Source organism: Bemisia tabaci, chromosome 2 (assembly GCF_918797505.1).
Source record: "Bemisia tabaci chromosome 2, PGI_BMITA_v3".
Classification (NCBI taxonomy): Eukaryota; Metazoa; Arthropoda; class Insecta; order Hemiptera; family Aleyrodidae; genus Bemisia; species Bemisia tabaci.
Window position 1 is genome coordinate 34,538,860 of NC_092794.1, and position 22,070 is coordinate 34,560,929.

Below are 22,070 nucleotides of genomic sequence, written 5' to 3' on the forward strand. Positions count from 1 at the left end.
CAGTCATATATTTACCATTTTTGTAGCTTTTATACTACTCTAGAAAAAAAATAGGGAAACTTACTTTCTGAACGACCCTTGTACATAAGAATCATTTTGGATAGAAAGGCAAATTTCAAAAAAATCACCCATAACATTCATCCATCGGGACAGCTCTTCTCTGAGCTCAAAAAAAGAAGAAAAAAAAATTGGCCTAAGTTCTGGGTTGATACAACTATAAAGAGCTTGATGCAAAAACGGCTTTTTTCGCCCCCCCTCTGGAAGTTCTTCAGACTTTGTCTATTGATTACTCATACTTGAGCGCTTCTTCTCCCAAATTTTCAGACTCCCAAAAAATTTTGGGAGGGAGCTAGGGGGGGTAGAAGTCAAAACCTGTGACCCTCGATATCTCTTGAACAAAGAAAGATATCGAGGTCCAGTTTGGACGAAAAATCGTCTAAAATTGCATACTTTAAGATTCTAAAGGTCAAAATCCCGATATCACATTTTTAAGTCAACATATGTGCTTTTTTCCAGTTTTTTGGTCTAGAAAATTTCTTTTAAACAAAAAATTTACATAGATCTCAATTTTTTATTTGAACCAAAACCAGTTTTTTAAATTATTCGTCTTTTTCCGCATCCAACGAGTGGTCCACTAAGCTGGGGAACCAAACGGTTCCGGAGTTATGATCGATTGAAGTTTCCGCTCAACGCGCGCCGACCGATTTTCGCGCGCAAAAAAGTCGGATTTCACTGTTATTAGATCAGATTGAATGTTCAAACTGAGCAAAATGCTTTATTAGGGACTCTAAGTTTAGGTCGAGAGGGTCGCTGAGTTTAGAAATTGCAGATACTTCCAAATAATTTACGATTTTAGAATTACAGCTCCGCAGCGCTATTTTAGAGGCCCACTGAGCGCCGACCGGCCGCTCAGTGGTCCTGTCCGAAGCTGCAATTTTAAAAACGTGAATTTTTTGGAAGTATCTATAATTTCTGAACTCAGCGACCCTCCAGAGTCCCTAATAATGCATTTTGCTTAGTTTGAACATTCAATCTGATTTAATAACAGTCAAATCCGACTTTTTTGCGGGCGAAAATCGGTCGGCGCACGTTGAGCGGAAACTTCAATCGATCATAACTCCGGAACCGTCCGGTTCCTCAGCATATACGACCACTCGTTGGATGCGGAAAAAGACGAGCAATTTAAAAAACTGGTTTTGGTTCAAATCAAAAAATGTGAAATTTCAGTTTAATCTGTTTAAAAGAAATTGTTTTTCCTCAAAAACTGAAAAAGAGCACATAAGTTAATTTAAAAATTAAATTTTGGGATTTTGACCTTTGGAATCTAAAAGTATGCAATTTTAGACGATTTTTCGTCCAAACCGGGCCTCAATATCTTGTTTCGTTCGAAAGATATCGAGGTTCACAGGTTTTGACTTCCACCCCCGCTAGCGCCCCCCCCCCCCAAATTTTTTGGGGGTCTGAAAATTTGGGGAAAGAAGCGCTCCAGTATTAGTAACTGATAGACGAAGTTTGAATAAGTTTTAGTGGGGGGGGGGGGGGCAAAAATGTCGTTTTTGCATACGGCTCTTTGACAAAAATTTCAATTATGCGGCAGTAACAATTCAAACTAGCATATCTACGAATAACACACGAAAAACAAATGATAACATTATTAAATCGCCATTCACCTTTATCACAGGAGGATGTAAGATGTGTATAACCTCAATCTTGCTTGCTGATAACGGCTACCAGCCGTAACGACAACTCGTATACCATGGAGTTTACGGCAAAAGCAGTTATTTTCAAAATTAAAGTACATAAACTTTCCATTCGAACGAGCCCAAGATAGTCCAGATTAGAATACCTTTATAGACAGATTATGGCCATTTCTGTTCCGGTTTTTCATTGGTCGCGTGAAAATAGGCTGACATAGAGTCCCTTTATGGACTCATTTAGTCTTACGTCACAGCCAGCATTGATTCCTTCGACTACGGTCTCGGGTCCCAAACAATTGGCTGTCCTTGCTGCACTAATGGCGTTCCCCGTAAGAAACAACTTTCAAATTTCAAAACGAATTTTCGACCTTTTAAACGCCGGGAACCCCAGAGGTTGCTCACGAAATCGATTTTAAAGCGTCAAATTAGGGGGTCCAACCTTTAAAACGCCTCAAATCGACCAATTTCACCCGAGTTATCGCAGTTGAAAACAGGTCTAAAATCATCAGTCTGTCTCTCTCTACGGCCGTTTAGCTGTTTACAGACAAGATTGAGGTTAGAATCATCTTGAAGTTTTACATTTTTCTCGTTGAAACTCATGATATTCCCTCTTAACAAGTAAAATCTATCAAGAAAAGTTAGTTTCCAGTATCATCAAACTATTTCTATGCGCTCATGTATCGACAGAGCCTTAATTAGTGATGAGTATGGCTTCGTTGTGAAGCGTTACCATACTACATACAGCATTTTTTCAATCAACGCTCAGTCTAGCTTCAATGTGGTGACTGTTGTTAATTTTTTCCTCTCTACTGCACGACCTTACGCTTATGAAGGGAGACAGTAAAAGAAAAGTGATGACTTGAGTTTTTCTTACTCTGAATCTCATGGTTTTGTATCTCTGTCACCGAAATCATCGGGGGTCGTCTTGCTCCCCAGCTATGCAGATTTCTTCAGATCGCTCGCTCAGTCTGCCTCCTATGTGAAGTCTATCATGCTTTACTTATGACCAGTAAGATCCACTTTGCTTCAGCATACTTAAAAGTGTATTTTGCAGTTGGAAAATACAGTGTTTTTCTCGCAGCAACTGAACTACACTTTTGTCATTTGACGGCTAACAAGAGCTCATGATGTGAGCGACTGCACAGTATAATAGATCAGATCATCCAGGACATCATCATGCTTTTCCAGAACTCTTGTTGTTCATAAGATTAATGGGCTCCATTAATTAATGTGTAACATTTTTGTGGAAAAGCGCGTCGATAGTCCGTCAGAGCATCGGAAGAGGATTCTCTTTCACTTCAAGCCTGGCATTCCATCTGCAAGATCCTATGTCCTCCTCGGGACAGTTCCTTTACCAAGTTAGGTATTCATTCGCAGAATATACAGCAAACGTCTTCTCCTACGGTAAGTATATTTAAGTCAACTAGTCGTGATTAGCTCGCTTTGCGAGCTGACACGTCTAGCCGGGGAGTGCCCCTGGACCCCAGTTCTACGCTTCGCGACGAACTTGCGACTCGCTCCGCGAGCCGCCACCGCCCCGCACAGTTTTTAACATTGATGAGGAGACAACATCTATGTCTTAATCTTCTTTTTCACCAAGTTTTACAGAAATTGATGTTCTGGGAGTCCGGACCGCGTTTTCGTGCGGGGCCGCCATCTTGGATTTGGAAATGTTGAAAATCTGACCAAAAATGCGAGTTTTCCGTCAAAATACACCTCCTAATGCCGAATTTCACAAAAATCGATGGATCGGAAGCCAAGATAACAACTTAGACCACGATCGCCATTTTTGATTTTTGGATTTTGAAAATCGGACCTAAAATTCTAATTTCCCGTCGAAATACACCTCCTAATACCGAGTTTCACAAAAATCGATCGATATCAGGAAGCGATGTAGCATTTTAGACCACGGCCGCCATCTTGAATTTTTGAATTTTGAAAATCTGACCAAACATTCTAGTTTCCCGTCGAAATATACCCCCGGATACCAAATTTCACGAAAATCGATCGAACAGGAGCCGACTTAGCATTTAAGGCCACGGCCGCCATCTTGGATTTTGAGATTTTGAAAATCCGACCAAAAATTCGAGTTTTTCGTCGAAAGATACCCCCGGATACCGAGTTTCATGAAAATCGATCGAACAGGAGCCGACTTAGCATTTTAGGCCACGGCCGCCATCTTGGATTTTGAAATTTTGAAAATCTGACCAAACATTCTAGTTTCCCGTCGAAATATACCCCCGGATACCAAATTTCACGAAAATCGATCGAACAGGAGCCGACTTAGCATTTTCGGCCACGGCCGCCATCTTGGATTTTGAAATTTTGAAAATCTGACCAAAAATTCGAGTTTCCCGTCGAAAAGTACCCCCGGATGCCGAGTTTCACGAAAATCGATTGAACAGGAGCCGACTTAGCATTTTAGGCCACGGCCGCCATCTTGGATTTTGAAATTTTGAAAATCTGACCAAAAATTCGAGTTTCCCGTCGAAAAGTACCCCCGGATGCCGAGTTTCACGAAAATCGATCGAACAGGAGCCGACTTAGCATTTTAGGCCACGGCCGCCATCTTGGATTTTGAGATTTTGAAAATCCGACCAAAAATTCGAGATCCCCGTTGAAAAATACCCCCGCTTACCAATTTCCTCAAAAATCCGTTGAAAAATACCGCCTAAAACCTTATATTTCGTCTATAAGGCAGTGACGTCACGCAACAGGATTGAACCTGTTCGGCGCGATGCGCGTAAACAACCGCGTATCTCCAATGTAATACTATATGGAGAAATAACTTTTCGCTCTTGCGGGCATCCGAGGCAGCGGATTTGAATGGGAATAATTTTAATCAACTCCTCATTACAATAGCTGAGCGTGTACCAATTTTAAAGGAAATCGCTTCGGCCAATTTTTCTCTAGGGGGGGCAGAGTGAGTGGGAACAGCAGCTTTATATAGAGTAACTAGTCGTGATTAGCTCGCTTTGCGAGCTGACACGTCTAGCCGGGGAGTGCCCCTGGACCCCAGTTCTACGCTTCGCGACGAACTTGCGACTCGCTCCGCGAGTCGCCACCGCCCCGCACAGTTTTTAACATTAATGAGGAGACAACATCTATGTCTTAATCTTCTTTTTCACCAATTTTTACAGAAATTGATGTTCTAGGAGTCCGGACCGCGTTTTCGTGCAGGGCCGCCATCTTGGATTTGGAAATGTTGAAAATCTGACCAAAAATGCGAGTTTTCCGTCGAAATACACCTCCTAATACCGAATTTCATAAAAATCGATCGATATCAGGAAGCGATATAGCATTTTAGGCCACGGCCGCCATCTTGGATTTTGAAATTTTGAAAATCTAACCAAAAATTCGAGTTTCTCGTCGAAAAATACCCGTGGATACTGAGTTTCACGAAAATCGATATAACAGGAGCCGACTTAGCATTTTAGGCCACGGCCGCCATCTTGGATTTTGAAATTTTGAAAATCTGACCAAAAATTCGAGTTTCTCGTCAAAAAATACCCCTGGATACCGAGTTTCACGAAAATCGATATAACAGGAGCCGACTTAGCATTTTAGGCCACAGCCGCCATCTTGGATTTTGAAATTTTGAAAATCTGACCAAAAATTCGAGTTTCCCGTCGAAACGTACCTCTGGATACCGAGTTTCACGAAAATCGATCGAACAGGAGCCGACTTAGCATTTTAGGCCACGGCCGCCATCTTGGATTTTGAAATTTTGAAAATCTGACCAAAAATTCGAGTTTCCCGTCGAAAAGTACCCCCGGATACCGCGTTTCACGAAAATCGATCAAACAGGAGCCGACTTAGCATTTTAGGCCACGGCCGCCATCTTGGATTTTGAAATTTTGAAAATCTGACCAAAAATTCGAGTTTCCCGTCGAAAAGTACCCCTGGTTTCCCAGTTTCACGAAAATCCGTTGAAAAATACCTCCTAAAACCTTATATTTCGTCTGTAAGGCAGTGACGTCACGCAACAGGATTGAACCTGTTCGGCGCGATGCGCGTAAACAACCGCGTATCTCCAATGTAATACTATATGGAGAAATAACTTTTCGCTCTTGCGGGCATCCGAGGCAGCGGATTTGAATGGGAATAATTTTAATCAACTCCTCATTACAATAGCTAAGCGTGTACCAATTTTAAAGGAAATCGCTTCGGCCAATTTTTATCTAGGGGGGGCAGAGTGAGTGGGAACAGCAGCTTTATATAGAGTAATATGGAACATGTGGCAAGATGATTAGATCTTAGGCAGCATGCGTGCCAGATTGTTCCAATGCAAAACTTAAATTAAGTTTCCTCCTATTAGTTTCATGGTTTAAATTCATAGAGAAATCTCTATGTCTATGCAATCTGGCACGCATGCTGCCTAAGATCTAATCATCTTGCCACATGTTCCGTATTGACTTAAATATACTTACCGTAGGAGAAGACGTTTGCTGTATATTCTGCGAATGAATACCTAACTTGGTAAAGGAACTGTCCCGAGGAGGACATAGGATCTTGCAGATGGAATGCCAGGCTTGAAGTGAAAGAGAATCCTCTTCCGATGCTCTGACGGACTATCGACGCGCTTTTCCACAAAAATGTTACACATTAATTAATGGAGCCCATTAATCTTATGAACAACAAGAGTTCTGGAAAAGCATGATGATGTCCTGGATGATCTGATCTATTATACTGTGCAGTCGCTCACATCATGAGCTCTTGTTAGCCGTCAAATGACAAAAGTGTAGTTCAGTTGCTGCGAGAAAAACACTGTATTTTCCAACTGCAAAATACACTTTTAAGTATGCTGAAGCAAAGTGGATCTTACTGGTCATAAGTAAAGCATGATAGACTTCACATAGGAGGCAGACTGAGCGAGCGATCTGAAGAAATCTGCATAGCTGGGGAGCAAGACGACCCCCGATGATTTCGGTGACAGAGATACAAAACCATGAGATTCAGAGTAAGAAAAACTCAAGTCATCACTTTTCTTTTACTGTCTCCCTTCATAAGCGTAAGGTCGTGCAGTAGAGAGGAAAAAATTAACAACAGTCACCACATTGAAGCTAGACTGAGCGTTGATTGAAAAAATGCTGTATGTAGTATGGTAACGCTTCACAACGAAGCCATACTCATCACTAATTAAGGCTCTGTCGATACATGAGCGCATAGAAATAGTTTGATGATACTGGAAACTAACTTTTCTTGATAGATTTTACTTGTTAAGAGGGAATATCATGAGTTTCAACGAGAAAAATGTAAAACTTCAAGATGATTCTAACCTTAATCTTGTCTGTAAACAGCTAAACGGCCGTAGAGAGAGACAGACTGATGATTTTAGACCTGTTTTCAACTGCGATAACTCGGGTGAAATTGGTCGATTTGAGGCGTTTTAAAGGTTGGACCCCCTATTTTGACGCTTTAAAATCGATTTCGTGAGCAACCTCTGGGGTTCCCGGCGTTTAAAAGGTCGAAAATTCGTTTTGAAATTTGAAAGTTGTTTCTTACGGGGAACGCCATTAGTGCAGCAAGGACAGCCAATTGCTTGGGACCCGAGACCGTAGTCAAAGGAATCAATGCTGGCTGTGACATAAGACTAAGTGAGTCCATAAAGGGACTCTCTGTCAGCCTATTTTCACGCGACCAATGAAAATCCGGAACAGAAATGGCCATAATCTGTCTATAATGGTCTATAAAGGTACTCTAATCTGGAATATCTTGGGCTCGTTTGAATGGAAAGTTTAGGTGCTTTAATTTTGAAAATAACTTCTTTTGCCGTAAACTCCATGATATACGAGTTGTCTCGGTTTTTTGGCCGAAAAACGCAAATTTCGGCCATTTTTTCTAGATGGCGGCTTTGGCTCGCCTCAGATCTGTTCACAAGTGTGAAATTCGGATTCAACGACCAAATATATATGGAAATAATGTATCAGAAAGTTTCCTCAGAAATTTTCTCTACTTAGCCCCTATATGTGCTCTATTGACTGGACTCATATTTATAATTCAATGTCTAAGCTTCTTTAACCTTCTCTGCAACAGTGAAGAGAGTTGAGAGCTGCTGCTCTGTTACTGCACTATGGATGGATTACCTAGGCAAGCAAGTTGAACGGACATTCTTCAATTCTGAGGGCACAATCCAGAATATATGGTAGAATAAGCTTGGGTGCCTTGATTAATTAGCATGTGTCTGCAGAGCAGGAATAACTCCCCCAAAAAGGGAAGAATTTGAAAAGTTTGGTAAATTACTTGATACAAACTTTAAGCAGATTACCAAGCTGCCAAACCTTCTTTGAATAATATGAAAGAAACTCCGCGACCTGGTTTAATAAGATTGGAATATCACGCGCAAAGTAAGACCAGGTTGAAATAAGTTAGAGACCCTGGTTATGCTGCCAGCAAAAATGCAACTACCTAAAGCCTTGTCTCCACAGGACGTTTTCATGGGATTTGTCCCAAGTTCGAAACTTCTGGGATTTTTCCCAGTTACCGTCTCCAAGGGACGAGGCTCATCCAGTCCTGCGACGAGTTTGTATGGGAAGATACATTAGTTAAAGTCGAATATTTAACCGGGATTAAAATGCGAATTGCCCTCAATTGACAATCAAACACATTATTTTAACTAAACCAACATTAACAATGGAGTAATGAATAAAATATCGCAAAATTCGTTTTCCCTTCTTCTTCCTTTCTCAGTGGGTCCTAGGGGTACAAGGACGATACTTGGTACCGGGGAAAATATTGATTAACTCAATATTTTTCCTAACTTCGTAAGTGGGATTTTTCCCAGGGACAAATCCCGTGAAACATCCCGTGGAGACAAGGCCTAAGCTTGTAATCTAGCTTTCTATAGACCTAGGTAATGGAAGAATTCAAGAATAAATCCTGCCTCATTCAAGAGGCCAGATGACTTTAATGGCATGGAATTGAACCAGGGACTGAAAGGAAATCAAGAATGAGGCAGTATCAATAACAGATTCTGTCATCAAACTTCCGGAAAAATGGCAAGTCTGAAAATTATGAACACTTGCTTCGCCAAGTGTGTGAACTAAATATAAATTTGATTTAATTTGGGCATCTTAGATTTCATAAATGACATAGGTGGGTACAGACACTTTTGTGCATCTATTTCCTTGAAAATTGTGTAGTTTAGGGAAGAAAACCATTCCAAATACAGACCTTTGTAATGTGCCTGAAATATATTTTGAGTTGAACTAAGCATAAAAAACAGCCTGACTGTTCATCATACTTAGAATTTCAGATTTTGCTCGTGTTGACAACATATAGTGTCAATCTTTGTCACAGGATAAAAATATCGTAAATGGTGACCACTCCCTTTTTTTCCCTCTAAAGACAAAATAAATGTCACTGCCTTAAATGCTGACACCGTAGAAACGAACGAAGTACAGTGCATAATCTTCAAAGTATTAATTGTGCTGCCAAGTCCCCACCCGAGAACCATTGCTTACAGTCCATGTCCCGTCTAATAAAGGCAAGGCAGAAGGTCAGGGAAAAAGAGTGGTATTAAGTTGCTATTAGTCAGCTATCTTTGGGGGGACCTGGGAGGGTATCATTGAAAGATTAAAAGTTCTTCAAAAGTGGGCAATCAAAGTAGCCATGGCCTTACCTAGGCGCTATCCATCAAGTGAGGTGTTCGACTTGTTCGGGGTTTTGGACTTCTCAAATCTCTTCCGTTTTGAGGTGGCAAAATTAATCTCTTCTGAAGCTCAGGCTCTTAAGGAGCAAAAGCAAGAACGGGGAGAGCCAAAGACGTTTCCCTTGTTGATCCCCCTTACTGCGACTCGCTACTTCTGACAATAACATTACCAGTAGTCTTTATACAATTTTCAATAAGATGCCAGAAGAATTCAGAAGGAGTGTGCTGGGGGAGGGGCCTGGGGTCTTCAAGGCTAGAATTAAGGAATGGGCCAGGAGAATATAACTGTAATTTTTTTTGCTACCATGAACTTTTAGTCCTTTGGGTACCGAGTTCTAGCCATTTTTCCATTTCTACCATGTGCTACTTTTGAATTTAATTCTGTACTTTACCAAACCACGCCTATGTCAACCACCTCTCATTCTCTCACTAATTAATTACTATTTCAGTATATATGTATTGAATCACTTATTCTGTAATCTATTTTTACTTTTCAATTTTGTATAATGTTATCTGTTTTCACTTTTCTATGTTGTTTCTTGGGCCCACCCAAACAAGCTTTGGGTGAATCTTCACCTGTGGTTCCAAAAAATCCACCAGGTTGCGCTGCTAAAATTCCGCTCCCAAATCAGTGATTATTTAAAAATCACAATAGATATATTAAATTCTAAGACTCATAAGTTCCAGCAGCATACGTCTGGAATGCTTGGAAACGAACGTGAGCTTTGAAAGTTTAATAATAAAAGCTATAACTTGATCCCAGTTTCTCTAGTGGGATATCTGTAAGTGCGAGGGAGATATCTGCGACTGCTGAGAGCGATCAATCGCGATTGGTGGCATCAAGGTCATCATGCTTAACCATATTTTTTTCTGGGATCAAGTTTTAGAGCTTCAGAAAATACTTTTCACATCTTTTTTAGTGTCAATAGGAAGAAGAATGTTATGGCTAGAACTTATAACTCTTCGATTTAAACACCAATTCCCTTAACTTGTAAAAAAACTCAAGGACTCACATGGGGTGGTACGGACTCTAATGGCATGGACCAAAAAATCAAAACACAGCGGTGGCACACCCTGCACAGAAAAATTTCTTACTACGCATCGCTGTAGATTCATCTTAAGGGTGGGCGCCGGCGCCTCTGTTTTAGACTCTCTCTTTTGTAACCTTGTCTTTTTTGCTTAATAAAAAATTTGAATTTGATTTGAGTTGAAAAACATCATTCCGTGTCTTAGTGCTTCCTCCTATTCTGCGAATATTAAATGGGAATTCTTCATCATTACTCCTCACATCAAATGCTTGGAGCCCGTTTGAGATAACTTACCCCTTTTTTAAGTATGCATGAGGTAGTGGTGCAATCAGATAGGTTGACATTTGTTTACTTTTGGTTCGTAGGCCCAGGCAACAAATTTATGCCTCTGCACAAATCGTCGTTCGCCACCATCCACCATAAAAGCATCCGTCTCATAATCATATCGTAAAAAAAATTACACATCAGTTATGACTAGAGGTGTCGTCAGCTAAGTTGACGGTTGTTTACTTTCGGTTTGCAAACGCCAACAACGAATTTGAGCCTCTGGACAAAGCGGCGTTTGCTACTATCCACATTGGAAACATCAGTCTCATGGTCGTATAGTAAAAAAAATACTTATCAGTTATGATTTGCGACTTTTTTGTGGTTGTGATTTCAGTGTGGCTAAAAATTAAAGTGTTACAGGGTTTGAAAGTATTGAAAACTTATCTAAGCTTGTGTTCTTGCTTCTGAGAGAGTCTGATGTTTTCATGTGGATAGTAGTGACGCGAAAACGCCTACAAACCGAAAGTAAACAACGGTCAACTAAGCTGACAACACCTCTAGCAACTCTTATGTGGTTGCGATTTCTGTGTAACTAGAACATTAAAGTGTTTCAAAGTTTAAAGTACTAAAAAACAAATTAGTGTTCTCACTCCTGCAAGAGTTCGATGTTTCCATGAGGATAGTAGGGACTCAAAAACGCTTGCGAACCGAAAGTAAACACATGACAACTCATCTGACGACACCTCTAAGGAATCGGCTATTCCACGCATGCAGGAAAAACAGACACGTTATTCGAATCGGGCTCAAAGCAGCATTCAATGGATCAAGTTAGACGGATGGCACCCTTCCTAGTAAAATTAATGAGAGGTGAAAAGACTCTCTAAGAAAGGAAACTATCTCTCAAGCCCATCCTGAGATGTAAAAATGTCTCCATCCACGTTGCCTAGTATTAAAATAATAATACATACAGGTTAACATCCATGGGGAGAGAATAGGAAGCGAAGATCAACATACCACTTTGCTCCCCTAGAAACACCAGTTTGAATTTTCTGAGGGGGTTGATAAAATCTCCAGATGATGACATAGCTAACGATCAATCCACTTCCTACAAAATAAAGATAATACTTCAGCAGTCATGGAAAAGTAAAATAATTTAAATTCACATTTACACGAACGCAGTCTAGGATGATGGCATAGAGAAAAGAAAAGACTGAAGAAATAGGAGTTTGCATTTCGGGCATAATGGATTTTTTTGATGACGTAGGTCGGAACGGACGCTTTTAATCATCGATTTTTTTAGATGGTGTAGTTTAGTGGAAAAAGTCACTACATAGTAAATGATCGAAATTTTATCTTGAGATGATTTGAGTAAAGAAATCTGGCGTTATGGTCGGTTTTCCATACTTTGAAATTCGGATTTTGCTGGTATATCGACGCCATGTTGGACCGACCTATAGAGAAAAAAAGGAGGTGTTTGCATCTTGAGGATTTGTACCCACCTACGTCATCAATGTAAACAAGACGCTCGTTGAGGGTTATGTTGACGCTGTAAAAACGGACCATAATGTCCGATTTTTTTACTTAAATCAACTCTTTATTTAATTTCAAGCACTTTTTATAGAATGACTTTTTCCCTTAAGTTACACCATTTCCAAGAAAATCGACAGGATAAAAACGTCGCTGTACCCAATGACGTCATCAAAGCTACAGATACTCTATGAAAAATTCCAAGATGCCTGAAATGCAAACACCTCCTTTTTTTCTCTATGGGACCGACCTACGTCAAGGGTGAAAACGGGTGAAGGTAAAAACGCTCCTCTTCGTCCAGCCCACCCACAAACTGGGGGCCTAAATAGGGGCCTCAAAGAGGCTCATCGATGGAACTGTTGATTGTTGCCTAGATCGTCGTCAAAATTTGATGGTAGATGGTGACTAGAGTACCTATATAGCGAGAGTAAAGCCCCACATACACGGTGAACGTGGACCTTAATATTGGCTTAATGTGGGAGTCACCGATGCGTTGTTGAGCGGTGAACCTTAATATTCGCCGGGCCGACGATTATATAAGCCCCACATACACGGTAAAAGTGGACCTTAATATTGGCTTAATGTGGGAGTCACCGATGCGTTGTTGAGCGGTGACCTTCAAAGTCACTTTAAACAGCAGTTACACGATTAAATCGGCAGGGCCTAGCATTGTTGCCGAGCTAGAGGCCCAATACAAATTTTTCATAAGAGTTCAAACGGGTTAGTGAACATATTTATACAACCCTGACAACAGTGACTTAACTTGTTTGGTTTTTTAAAATTCTGGAAGTGCACGTGAATATTGAAGGTTATGTGTTGATTGTTTTTTGTTATTTCCAACCATGAAAGAAATTCCAACCGAACATATTATGATTATTTTGGGTAGGTGAAGTATTGTTCATAGGTTCAGAAATAACTTTTTTGGGCTGAACCACTACCCTCGTGGATTTGTCATCGTGCACACCAGCTCTGCCTGCTAGCAACTCCCTGCATGATTTACTCGGCTTGGGCATAATTTTAAGTAGGACCGTTCTCTTCACGTTCTTGTTCCTATCGATGAAAGACATTTTAATGACTGAAAATTGCGAAACGCATGCGAAAACGAATAAAAAAACTCCACTAACCACACTACACGACCGGGAGAAAACCAAACACAGAGCAATCCTCCAGAGGATGGCAGAGGATGGTGATCGTTGATTCAGAGTACCATCGGTGAGCCTTAATAATCGTCGGCCCGGAGAATATTAAGGTTCACCGCTCAACAACGCATCGGTGACTCCCACATTAAGCCAATATTAAGGTCCACTTTCACCGTGTATGTGGGGCTTTCCATTCTCTGCCATCCTCTGGAGGATTGCTCTGTGTTTGGTTTTCTCCCGGTCGTGTAGTGTGGTTAGTGGAGTTTTTTTATTCGTTTTCGCATGCGTTTCGCAATTTTCAGTCATTAAAATGTCTTTCATCGATAGGAACAAGAACGTGAAGAGAACGGTCCTACTTAAAATTAAAATTATGCCCAAGCCGGGTAAATCATGCTGGGAGTTGCTAGCAGGTAGAGCTGGTGTGCACGATGACAAATCCACGAGAGTAGTGGTTCAGCGTCAGCCCAAAAAAGTTATTTCTGAACCTATGAGCAATAATTCACCTACCCAAAATAATCATAATATGTTTGAGCGATATAAAGGGGAAAAACTTAGAAAAAAAGAAGAGGAGGAGAAAAAAATTGGATATGAGAAAGGAGCGAAACAGAAAAAAAGGGGGGGATAAAATTAAAAACCGAGGGACCAGCTTATTTTGAGGAAAAAGAAGCAAACCAGGAAAGAGAGAAAAGAGGTGAGAGGTGAAAAAGTGACTAAAATAAATGATTGGCCTAAAGGGGGAAAGAAAAGGACGTTCTAATGCAAATAGAAGATTTACATTAAAGCATGCCACTAAATTGATGGAGATTGAAAACGAGAGTGATTCAATTCCACCATTTAGGGGTTAGGTTGAGATGGGGACAATGAGAAATTTTGGAATATTAAATGAGATAATTGAATAATACGTTCTAATAGGCACAGAAGGTGCTTATTAAAGCAAGTCGGCTAATTGCATGAAACCTTCACTATCGGAATAGTGAACGTGGCATGCAATTAGAGGAGTGTACCTTTTTGGGATAGCCCAAAAGCAGGACAGGCGATACACCTGTGGTGAAGAGTGAGTGAATAAACCTGTAAAGAGAAAGAATATTAGCACGAAGGGTGATGAGGCAGCGCTTGGGGCGTACCTTTCATCACTAAGCTGCAAATGATGGAAAGAGCCAGACTGGACGCAGAAAGCCGGAATAAGATAACGTCAGTTTTCTTCGTAGAGTAGGCAGGAACCAGGTGAGAGCTTCGCTTCGTGGACTTGCAAACGGCGGGAAAGTGTCCTTTACTTCTTCCAACGGTAGAGATCCAAGATCCTTGTCCTTGCGTAGAAAATCCGAGTCGGCAGGAGAGTCAGGCAGGGCTTCTTAGTTCGAGGTGAGCTGCTTCCGTGGAGGAGTCCGTCTTCTTCGGAGTGCTGGATACAAGTGACTCGAAGGGGCGAGCGGCTGACGACTTGAGCGCCGCGCAAGAGCCAAAAGGAACAGAGCGGGGACGGCCGCTAGGTGGGGGGCTCCAGGGGGAGCGGATCTGTGTTTGCCGTGGACTTTCAAAGCTGGAGGTGGATGTTGAGCTTTGAACTTTGTTGGTCGCTAAAGGTTTGAGCAGGTCGGGCTTAATGAGTACTTCCAGAATATATATGGTTTTGGGGGTCCATCAGAGAACCGAAGCTAAAGAAAGTGAAAATTTGGAAAATTTGCATATGGCTGGGACTCATGGTTGCGAAGAAATATGGATGTAATGGAGATAAATTTGAAGATAATTATGAAGGAAAGGTTGGAAACATGAAAAAGGTATTGAAGGCGAGTGATTCAATGGTTAGGAAGAGCACTTTCAATTTAATAGAAGGTAAAGGACACCTTTAAGGACGCACGAATCTGGGAGGCGGGTCAAGGTGTGCAAATTTGGAATAATTTATTAGTTACCGCGGGCGCGTAACGTGATGGGTCGGTGAGAGGATCCTCAAGAGTGAGGGGGGGGGGGGGGGGGAATAAAAATGAGAATAATGAAATTTTCTTGAAATTGCTCTAAGTTTGTTCGATCGGGATCGAACAATGTTCGGTTGGAATTTCTTTCATGGTTGGAAATAACAAAAAACAATCAACACATAACCTTCAATATTCACGTGCACTTCCAGAATTTTAAAAAACCAAACAAGTTAAGTCACTGTTGTCAGGGTTGTATAAATATGTTCACTAACCCGTTTGAACTCTTATGAAAAATTTGTATTGGGCCTCTAGCTCGGCAACAATGCTAGGCCCTGCCGATTCAATCTAGAGTCCCTTTATACCCAGAGTAACGACAACTCGATTATCAGCTGACTGGCAGCCGACCTTGGCTGGCCATGGAGGCCGAAACTAGTGCACTCAAACGAACGATATTGGGGGATAAGGATCAGGAATCCTGCGATGTCTGTCACACAGAAACAACAACATCAACAAATTGATCAATTAAAAAGAAAATGAGATTGGTTTGTGAATAATTTCTTAATCTATTTTCATTTTGGACCGATGGCAATAACAATTTACTCTTGATAAACCACAATTAGGTAATATTTTCATTATTCTTGTTCACATACGAGGTACCGCCATCTTGGTGCACTAGTTTCGGCCTCCATGAGCGAGAACCAATCAGAATTGGATTTTTTTTTAGGCCACTTTCAGCCCAATCCTGGCCCAACCAAAAGTGAGTTGTCGTAACTCTGGGTATAAAGGGACTCTAATTCAATCGTGTAACTGCTGTTTAAAGTGACTTTGAAGGTCACCGCTCAACAACGCATCGGTGACTCCCACATTAAGCCAATATTAAGGTCCACTTTCACCGTGTATGTGGGGCTAATGTCGAAGGTTACAGGATCAAATCTCAAGCGTCCAGCCCACGGTCAAACTAGGGGCTCTCAAACCGTCTCAAACTGGCACTAATTCTTCTATTTCTCAGCCATTTCTGCACGGAATGCCTTGAAAATTTCAAGATCTGATCTGTGATGTATCCCGAACACATCAGTTACCCTCAAAGATCGTCGGCCCGACGATCTTTAAGGACGCAACAGTCAACAGTTCCATCGATGAGCCTCTTTGAGGCCCCTAGTTTGACCGTGGGCTGGACGCTTCAGCCAGGGCGAAACGGAGTTCTTCATCAGGATACCAGAGGGAGCGCGAAGCGCGTCAACTACGTGAAGGAAATCATCCCCGGCAGTACAAACGATAAGGGTATGCGCTTCAACGGGTGTGGACACTAGGCGGGGAGCCGCTTCCCAAGGCAGCGACGCGGCGGAACCGGCCGTCTCCTAATTTTAAGGAAATGCTTGCAGCCACTGTTTCCTTTTTTTTTTAGGAAACGTTTCCTGAAAACAACACAACACTTACTTACTTTTAGGAAACTCCTCGCGCGGCGGTGTTTCCTAATTTGAAGGAAACGTTTTCGTGCTTCAATGTAACAGGAGTTTTGGTTCAAGAAATCGCGTTTTCGTCGACCAAGGCAATACCGTTTTCTTCATTCAAGACTTCGTTTCTTGTCCACTTTTTTCAAGTATCCAATTTTCTTAGGTCAACACGGCGTCGCCTTGAATTTAGGAAACGTTTTTTTCAGTGTGGAGGGGCTTATTTCCTCAACTCCCTCATGGTTGGAAATAACAAAACACACTCAACACATAACCTTCAATATTCACGTGCACTTCCAGAATTTTAAAAAACCAAACAAGTTAAGTCACTGTTGTCAGGGTTGTACAAATATGTTCACTAACCCATTTGAACTCTTATGAAAAATTTGTATTGGGCCTCTGGCTCGGCAACAATGCTAGGCCCTGCCGATTTAATCGTGTAACTGCTGTTTAAAGTGACTTTAAAGGTCACCGCTCAACAACGCATCGGTGACTCCCACATTAAGCCAATATTAAGGTCCACTTTCACCGTGTATGTGGGGCTTATGGACAGATCGCTTCATGGAGGGCTTAGGGCCCAAAAGTGCAGCCACCCTTCTAACCAACTTCTAACGCACAAAATTTCACTGCCAGTCTGCAGGTTCCAATTCTAACCAAGATGGCCAAGAATGTACATATATGAGCGTTCTTCCGCAAAATTGAGTAAATTTATGCAAAAACTGAGTCAAACACGTGCTTAATAAACGACGGTTCGTAACAATAGTATTAGTAAATCGTTCTGGATAATTGAAATTCATAGGTTGGCTGCATTTCTGGGCCCTAACTTTATTCGCAGAAGCATCGGTGAAGGCCTGATGGATTTTCGGAGTTTCACATCTGTCCATACTCTCGCTATACAGGTACTCTAATGGTGACCACCAGTCTATGTCTACTTTGATCTAGAGTACCTATATTGAGAGAGTATGGCCACTGGGTCCCATGGAGAGGCTTAGGACCCAAAAATGGCGGTGCTTTGTTTTGGTTTTTGTGGATGGGAGGGGGGTTATTGCCAACTTTTGACGGATATCACCAACCACACTCGCTGCCAACCTTACTACATCCAAGATAATTTTTCTCGACAATTGCACACGATTAGCCTTAAAAATTTGTAACGAGGTCGCAATAGTGCATTTTGGTAAATTTCTCGTCACGATAAGCAAAGACAACTACATTTTGAGTCATTTTGCATTACATTAACTTATGGCGTCCGCCATTTTTGGGTCCTTAGAGCTCCATTCAGCCTAAGATGGCTGAGCCAATCAGAGGTGGTAACTCAAGTGGCCATACTCTCTTTCTATAGGTCTTTGATCTAGAGTACCTGTATAGCGAGAGTATGGACAGATCGCTTCATGGAGGGCTTAGGGCCCAAAAGTGCAGCCAGTGGCGTGCGGTGGGTTCAGTGACAGGGCAAGCTGTAGCGTTCGCCATCCGGGGGGGGTAACATACTCTTTCCCTTCCTCCTCCCCCTAGCCACCCTAAAAAATTCTTAAAAATTTACTCTATATGCTCTGTTTTTCGGATGAAATCTGATGGAACGTCTTGAAAAACTGTGGCTTTACTTCTTTCTCTCTTACTTATGATTTCGTTTACTCAACTTGTTTCGAATGTTATTGATCATTGGAGGACGGCTCCATGCTCTTAACTCCTAATTTTGCTTTAATAATTTTTTGAGTTACTTAAATTTCCCCAAAAATTAGCTTTCTGCATTTAAAACATGATTCAGAATTGTCTAATTTATCAGCAATTAGATCCAAGTGAGCGAAATTTTATAGAATTTAAGGGCATTTGCTCCGGAGGAGCAATTACAACCGCGACGGAAAGAGGGAACAAGATAGCGCATCGGAGGCAGAAGCAGCGCGCTGCGGTGACGGGCCAAGAGATGGCCAAGAGAAGCGAGCTGCGATCGCGCAGCGAAGGGCTCGGACTCGGAACGTACCGCTTTACCCGCCCGCCTTGATTCCGCCGCCGAGCAGTGGCTCTCCGCTCAGCTGATCGCAAGCGATTCTCCAGCGCATGGGTTGGCCCGTGTTCGGGCCGCGCAGCGCGCTGCGCCACCTCCATCCGCCCTGCCGCTTTCCCACTGCTGTGGCTCTACACGTATTTCTGTCTCTCTCTTTTTCTGTTTTGTATGCAATTTACTTATTGAACACCTTTTATAAATTATATTTGCTAAAATGTTCAACATGAAATAGGTGTAATTTTCTTATTTCGTTTGAAATCTTTGGGCAAGCTGTGCTTGCCTTGCTTATCCGGACCGCACGCCACTGAGTGCAGCCACCCTTCTAACCAACTTCTAACGCACAAAATTTCACTGCCAGTCTGCAGGTTCCAATTCTAACCAAGATGGCCAAGAATGTACAGAAATGAGCGTTCTTCCGCAAAATTGAGTAAATTTATGCAAAAACTGAGTCAAACACGTGCTTAATAAACGACGGTTCGTAATAATAGTATTAGTAAATCGTTCCGGATAATTGAAATTCATAGGTTGGCTGCATTTCTGGGCCCTAACTTTATTCGCAGAAGCATCGGTGAAGGCCTGATGGATTTTCGGAGTTTCACATCTGTCCATACTCTCGCTATACAGGTACTCTACTTTGATCGGAATTGGTTCGGAATTTGATCGTCTATCGAGGCCTTTTGAGGGTAACCGACGTGTTCGGGATACATCACAGATCAGATCTTGAAATTTTCAAGGCATTCCGTGCTAGAGTCCCTTTATACCCAGAGTTACGACAACTCGATTATCAGCTGACTGACAGCCGGCCTTGGCTGGCCATGGAGGCCGAAACGAGTGCACCCAAACGAACGATATTGAGGGATAAGGATCAGGAATCCTGCGATGTCTGTCACACAAAAACAACAACATCAACAAACTGATCAATTAAAAATAAAATGAGATTGGTTTGTGAATAATTTCATAATCTATTTTAATTTTGGACCGATGGAAATAACAATTTACTCTTGATAAACCACAATTAGGTAATATTTTCATTATTCTTGTTCACATACGAGGTACCGCCATCTTGGTGCACTCGTTTCGGCCTCCATGAGCGAGAACCAATCAGAATTGGATTTTTTTTAGGCCACTTTCAGCCCAACCCTGGCCCAACCAAAAGTGAGTTGTCGTAACTCTGGGTATAAAGGGACTCTATTCCTTGCAGAAATGGTGGCTGAGAATAGAGTCCCTTTATACCCAGAGTTAAGACAACTCACTTTTGGTTGGGCTGAAAGTGGCCTAAAAAAAAATCCAATTCTGATTGGTTCTCGCTCATGGAGGCCGAAACGAGTGCACCAAGATGGCGGTACCTCGAATGTGAACAAGAATAATGAAAATATCACCTAATTGTGGTTTATCAAGAGTAAATTGTTATTTCCATCGGTCCAAAATGAAAATAGATTCAGAAATTATTCACAAACCAATCTCATTTTCTTTTTAATTGATCAATTTGTTGATGTTGTTGTTTTTGTGTGACAGACATCGCAGGATTCCTGATCCTTATCCCTCAATATCGTTCGTTTGGGTGCACTCGTTTCGGCCTCCATGGCCAGCCAAGGCCGGCTGCCAGTCAGCTGATAATCGAGTTGTCTTAACTCTGGGTATAAAGGGACTCTAGCTGAGAAATAAGGTGCGTTGTTAAATTACTTACTTTTACTGCCCAACAAAAATGGCCGAATCTCAGCAGGATTGTCGTCATCTCAACGACGACGTCAGCTCAACAGACGGGAGAAAATCGAGGTGTCGTTGTTAAACATAGAGTACAATAGAGTCGCAAAGTACTGGAGCGCCGATGAAGCCAATCCATGAACAGGCGTTTCCGAGCCGCGTGTGCTCCGAAAATTGTGAACCATTTGTGAACCCAACGGCATTTTGTAACACGGCGGCTTATGGAGAAATCAAGAACTGCTTGTGTTTTTTAGGTATTTTATAATTCAATCAGCATTAATTTTTGCAAATTTTTCTATTTAAAGGTAGTCAAAGCCATAATGAATCCATTGATGTATAATACTCCTGGATAATATTCATATTGGGATTTAATTTCTGACTTATACCAAGTGTGAACCAACCGGCATTTCTTATCACGGCGGCTAACGGGAAAAGCAACGACTGCTTGTGTTTTTTCGACATTTTTTAATTCAATCGATATTAATTTGTGCAAATTTTGCCATAATTAGATAGTCAAAGCCATAATGAATCCATTGATGTATGTTACTCCGGGATAATATTCATAAAGGAATTTAATTTCTGACTTATACAAAGTGTGAACCAACCGCAGTGGCGTGCGGTGGGTTCAGTGACAGGGCAAGCTGTAGCGTTCGCCATCGGGGGGGGGGGGGGGGGGGTTAACGTGGTCTCTTTCCCTTCCTCCTCCCTTTAGCCTCCCTAGAAAATTCTTAAAATTTTACTCTATATGCTCTGTTTTTCGGATGAAATCTGATGGAACATCTTGAAAAACTGTGGCTTTATTTCTTTCTCTCTTACTTATGATTCCGTTTACTCAACTTGTTTCGAATGTTATTGATCATTGGAGGACGGCTCCATGCTCTTAACTCCTAATTTTGCTTTAAGAATTTTTTGAGTTACTTAAATTTCCCCAAAAATTAGCTTTCTGCATTTAAAACATGATTCAGAATTGTCTAATTCATCAGCAATTAGATCCAAGTGAGCGAAATTTTATAGAATTTAAGGGCATTTGCTCCGGAGGAGCAATTACAACCGCGACGGAAAGAGGGAACAAGATAGCGCATCGGAGGCAGAGGCAGCGCGCTGCGGTGACGGGCCATGAGATGGCCAAGAGAAGCGAGCTGCGATCGCGCAGCGAAGGGCTCGGACTCGGAACGTACCGCTCTACCCGCCCGCCTTGATTCCGCCGCCGAGCAGTGGCTCTCCGCTCAGCTGATCGCAAGCGATTCTCCAGCGCATGGGTTGGCCCGTGTTCGGGCCGCGCAGCGCGCTGCGCCACCTCCATCCGCCCTGCCGCTTTCCCACTGCTGTGGCTCCACACGTATCTCTGTCTCTTTCTTTTTCTGTTTTTAATGCAATTTACTTACTGAACACCTTTTATAAATTATATTTGCTAAAATGTTCAACATGAGATAGGTGTAATTTTCTTCTTTCGTTTGAAATCTTTGGGCAAGCAGTGCTTGCCTTGCTTATCCGGACCGCACGCCACTGACCAACCGGCGTTTTTTAACACGGTGGCTTATGGAGAAATCAACGACTGCTTGTGTTTTTTCGACTTTTTTTAATTCCATCGATATTAATTTGTGCAAATTTTGCTTGAAGTAGATATTCTAAGCCATAATGAATCCATTAATGTATGTTACTCCTAGAGAATATTCATATATGGGCTCAATTTC

At 41.8% G+C, this 22,070-nt stretch overlaps 1 protein-coding gene across 1 annotated transcript in view; it reads right to left on the minus strand.

Moving 5' to 3' along the window:
• Rab6 (RAS oncogene family member Rab6) overlaps positions 1-11,874 on the minus strand; it is a 137,308-nt gene extending 125,434 nt beyond the window's left edge. Inside the window, exon 1 of the mRNA XM_019057903.2 lies at positions 11,658-11,874. Coding sequence (XP_018913448.1) covers positions 11,658-11,727 — 70 coding nt within the window. The 5' untranslated portion in view covers positions 11,728-11,874. The remainder of the gene's footprint in view (positions 1-11,657) is intronic.
• Positions 11,875-22,070: the final 10,196 nt, after the last annotated feature.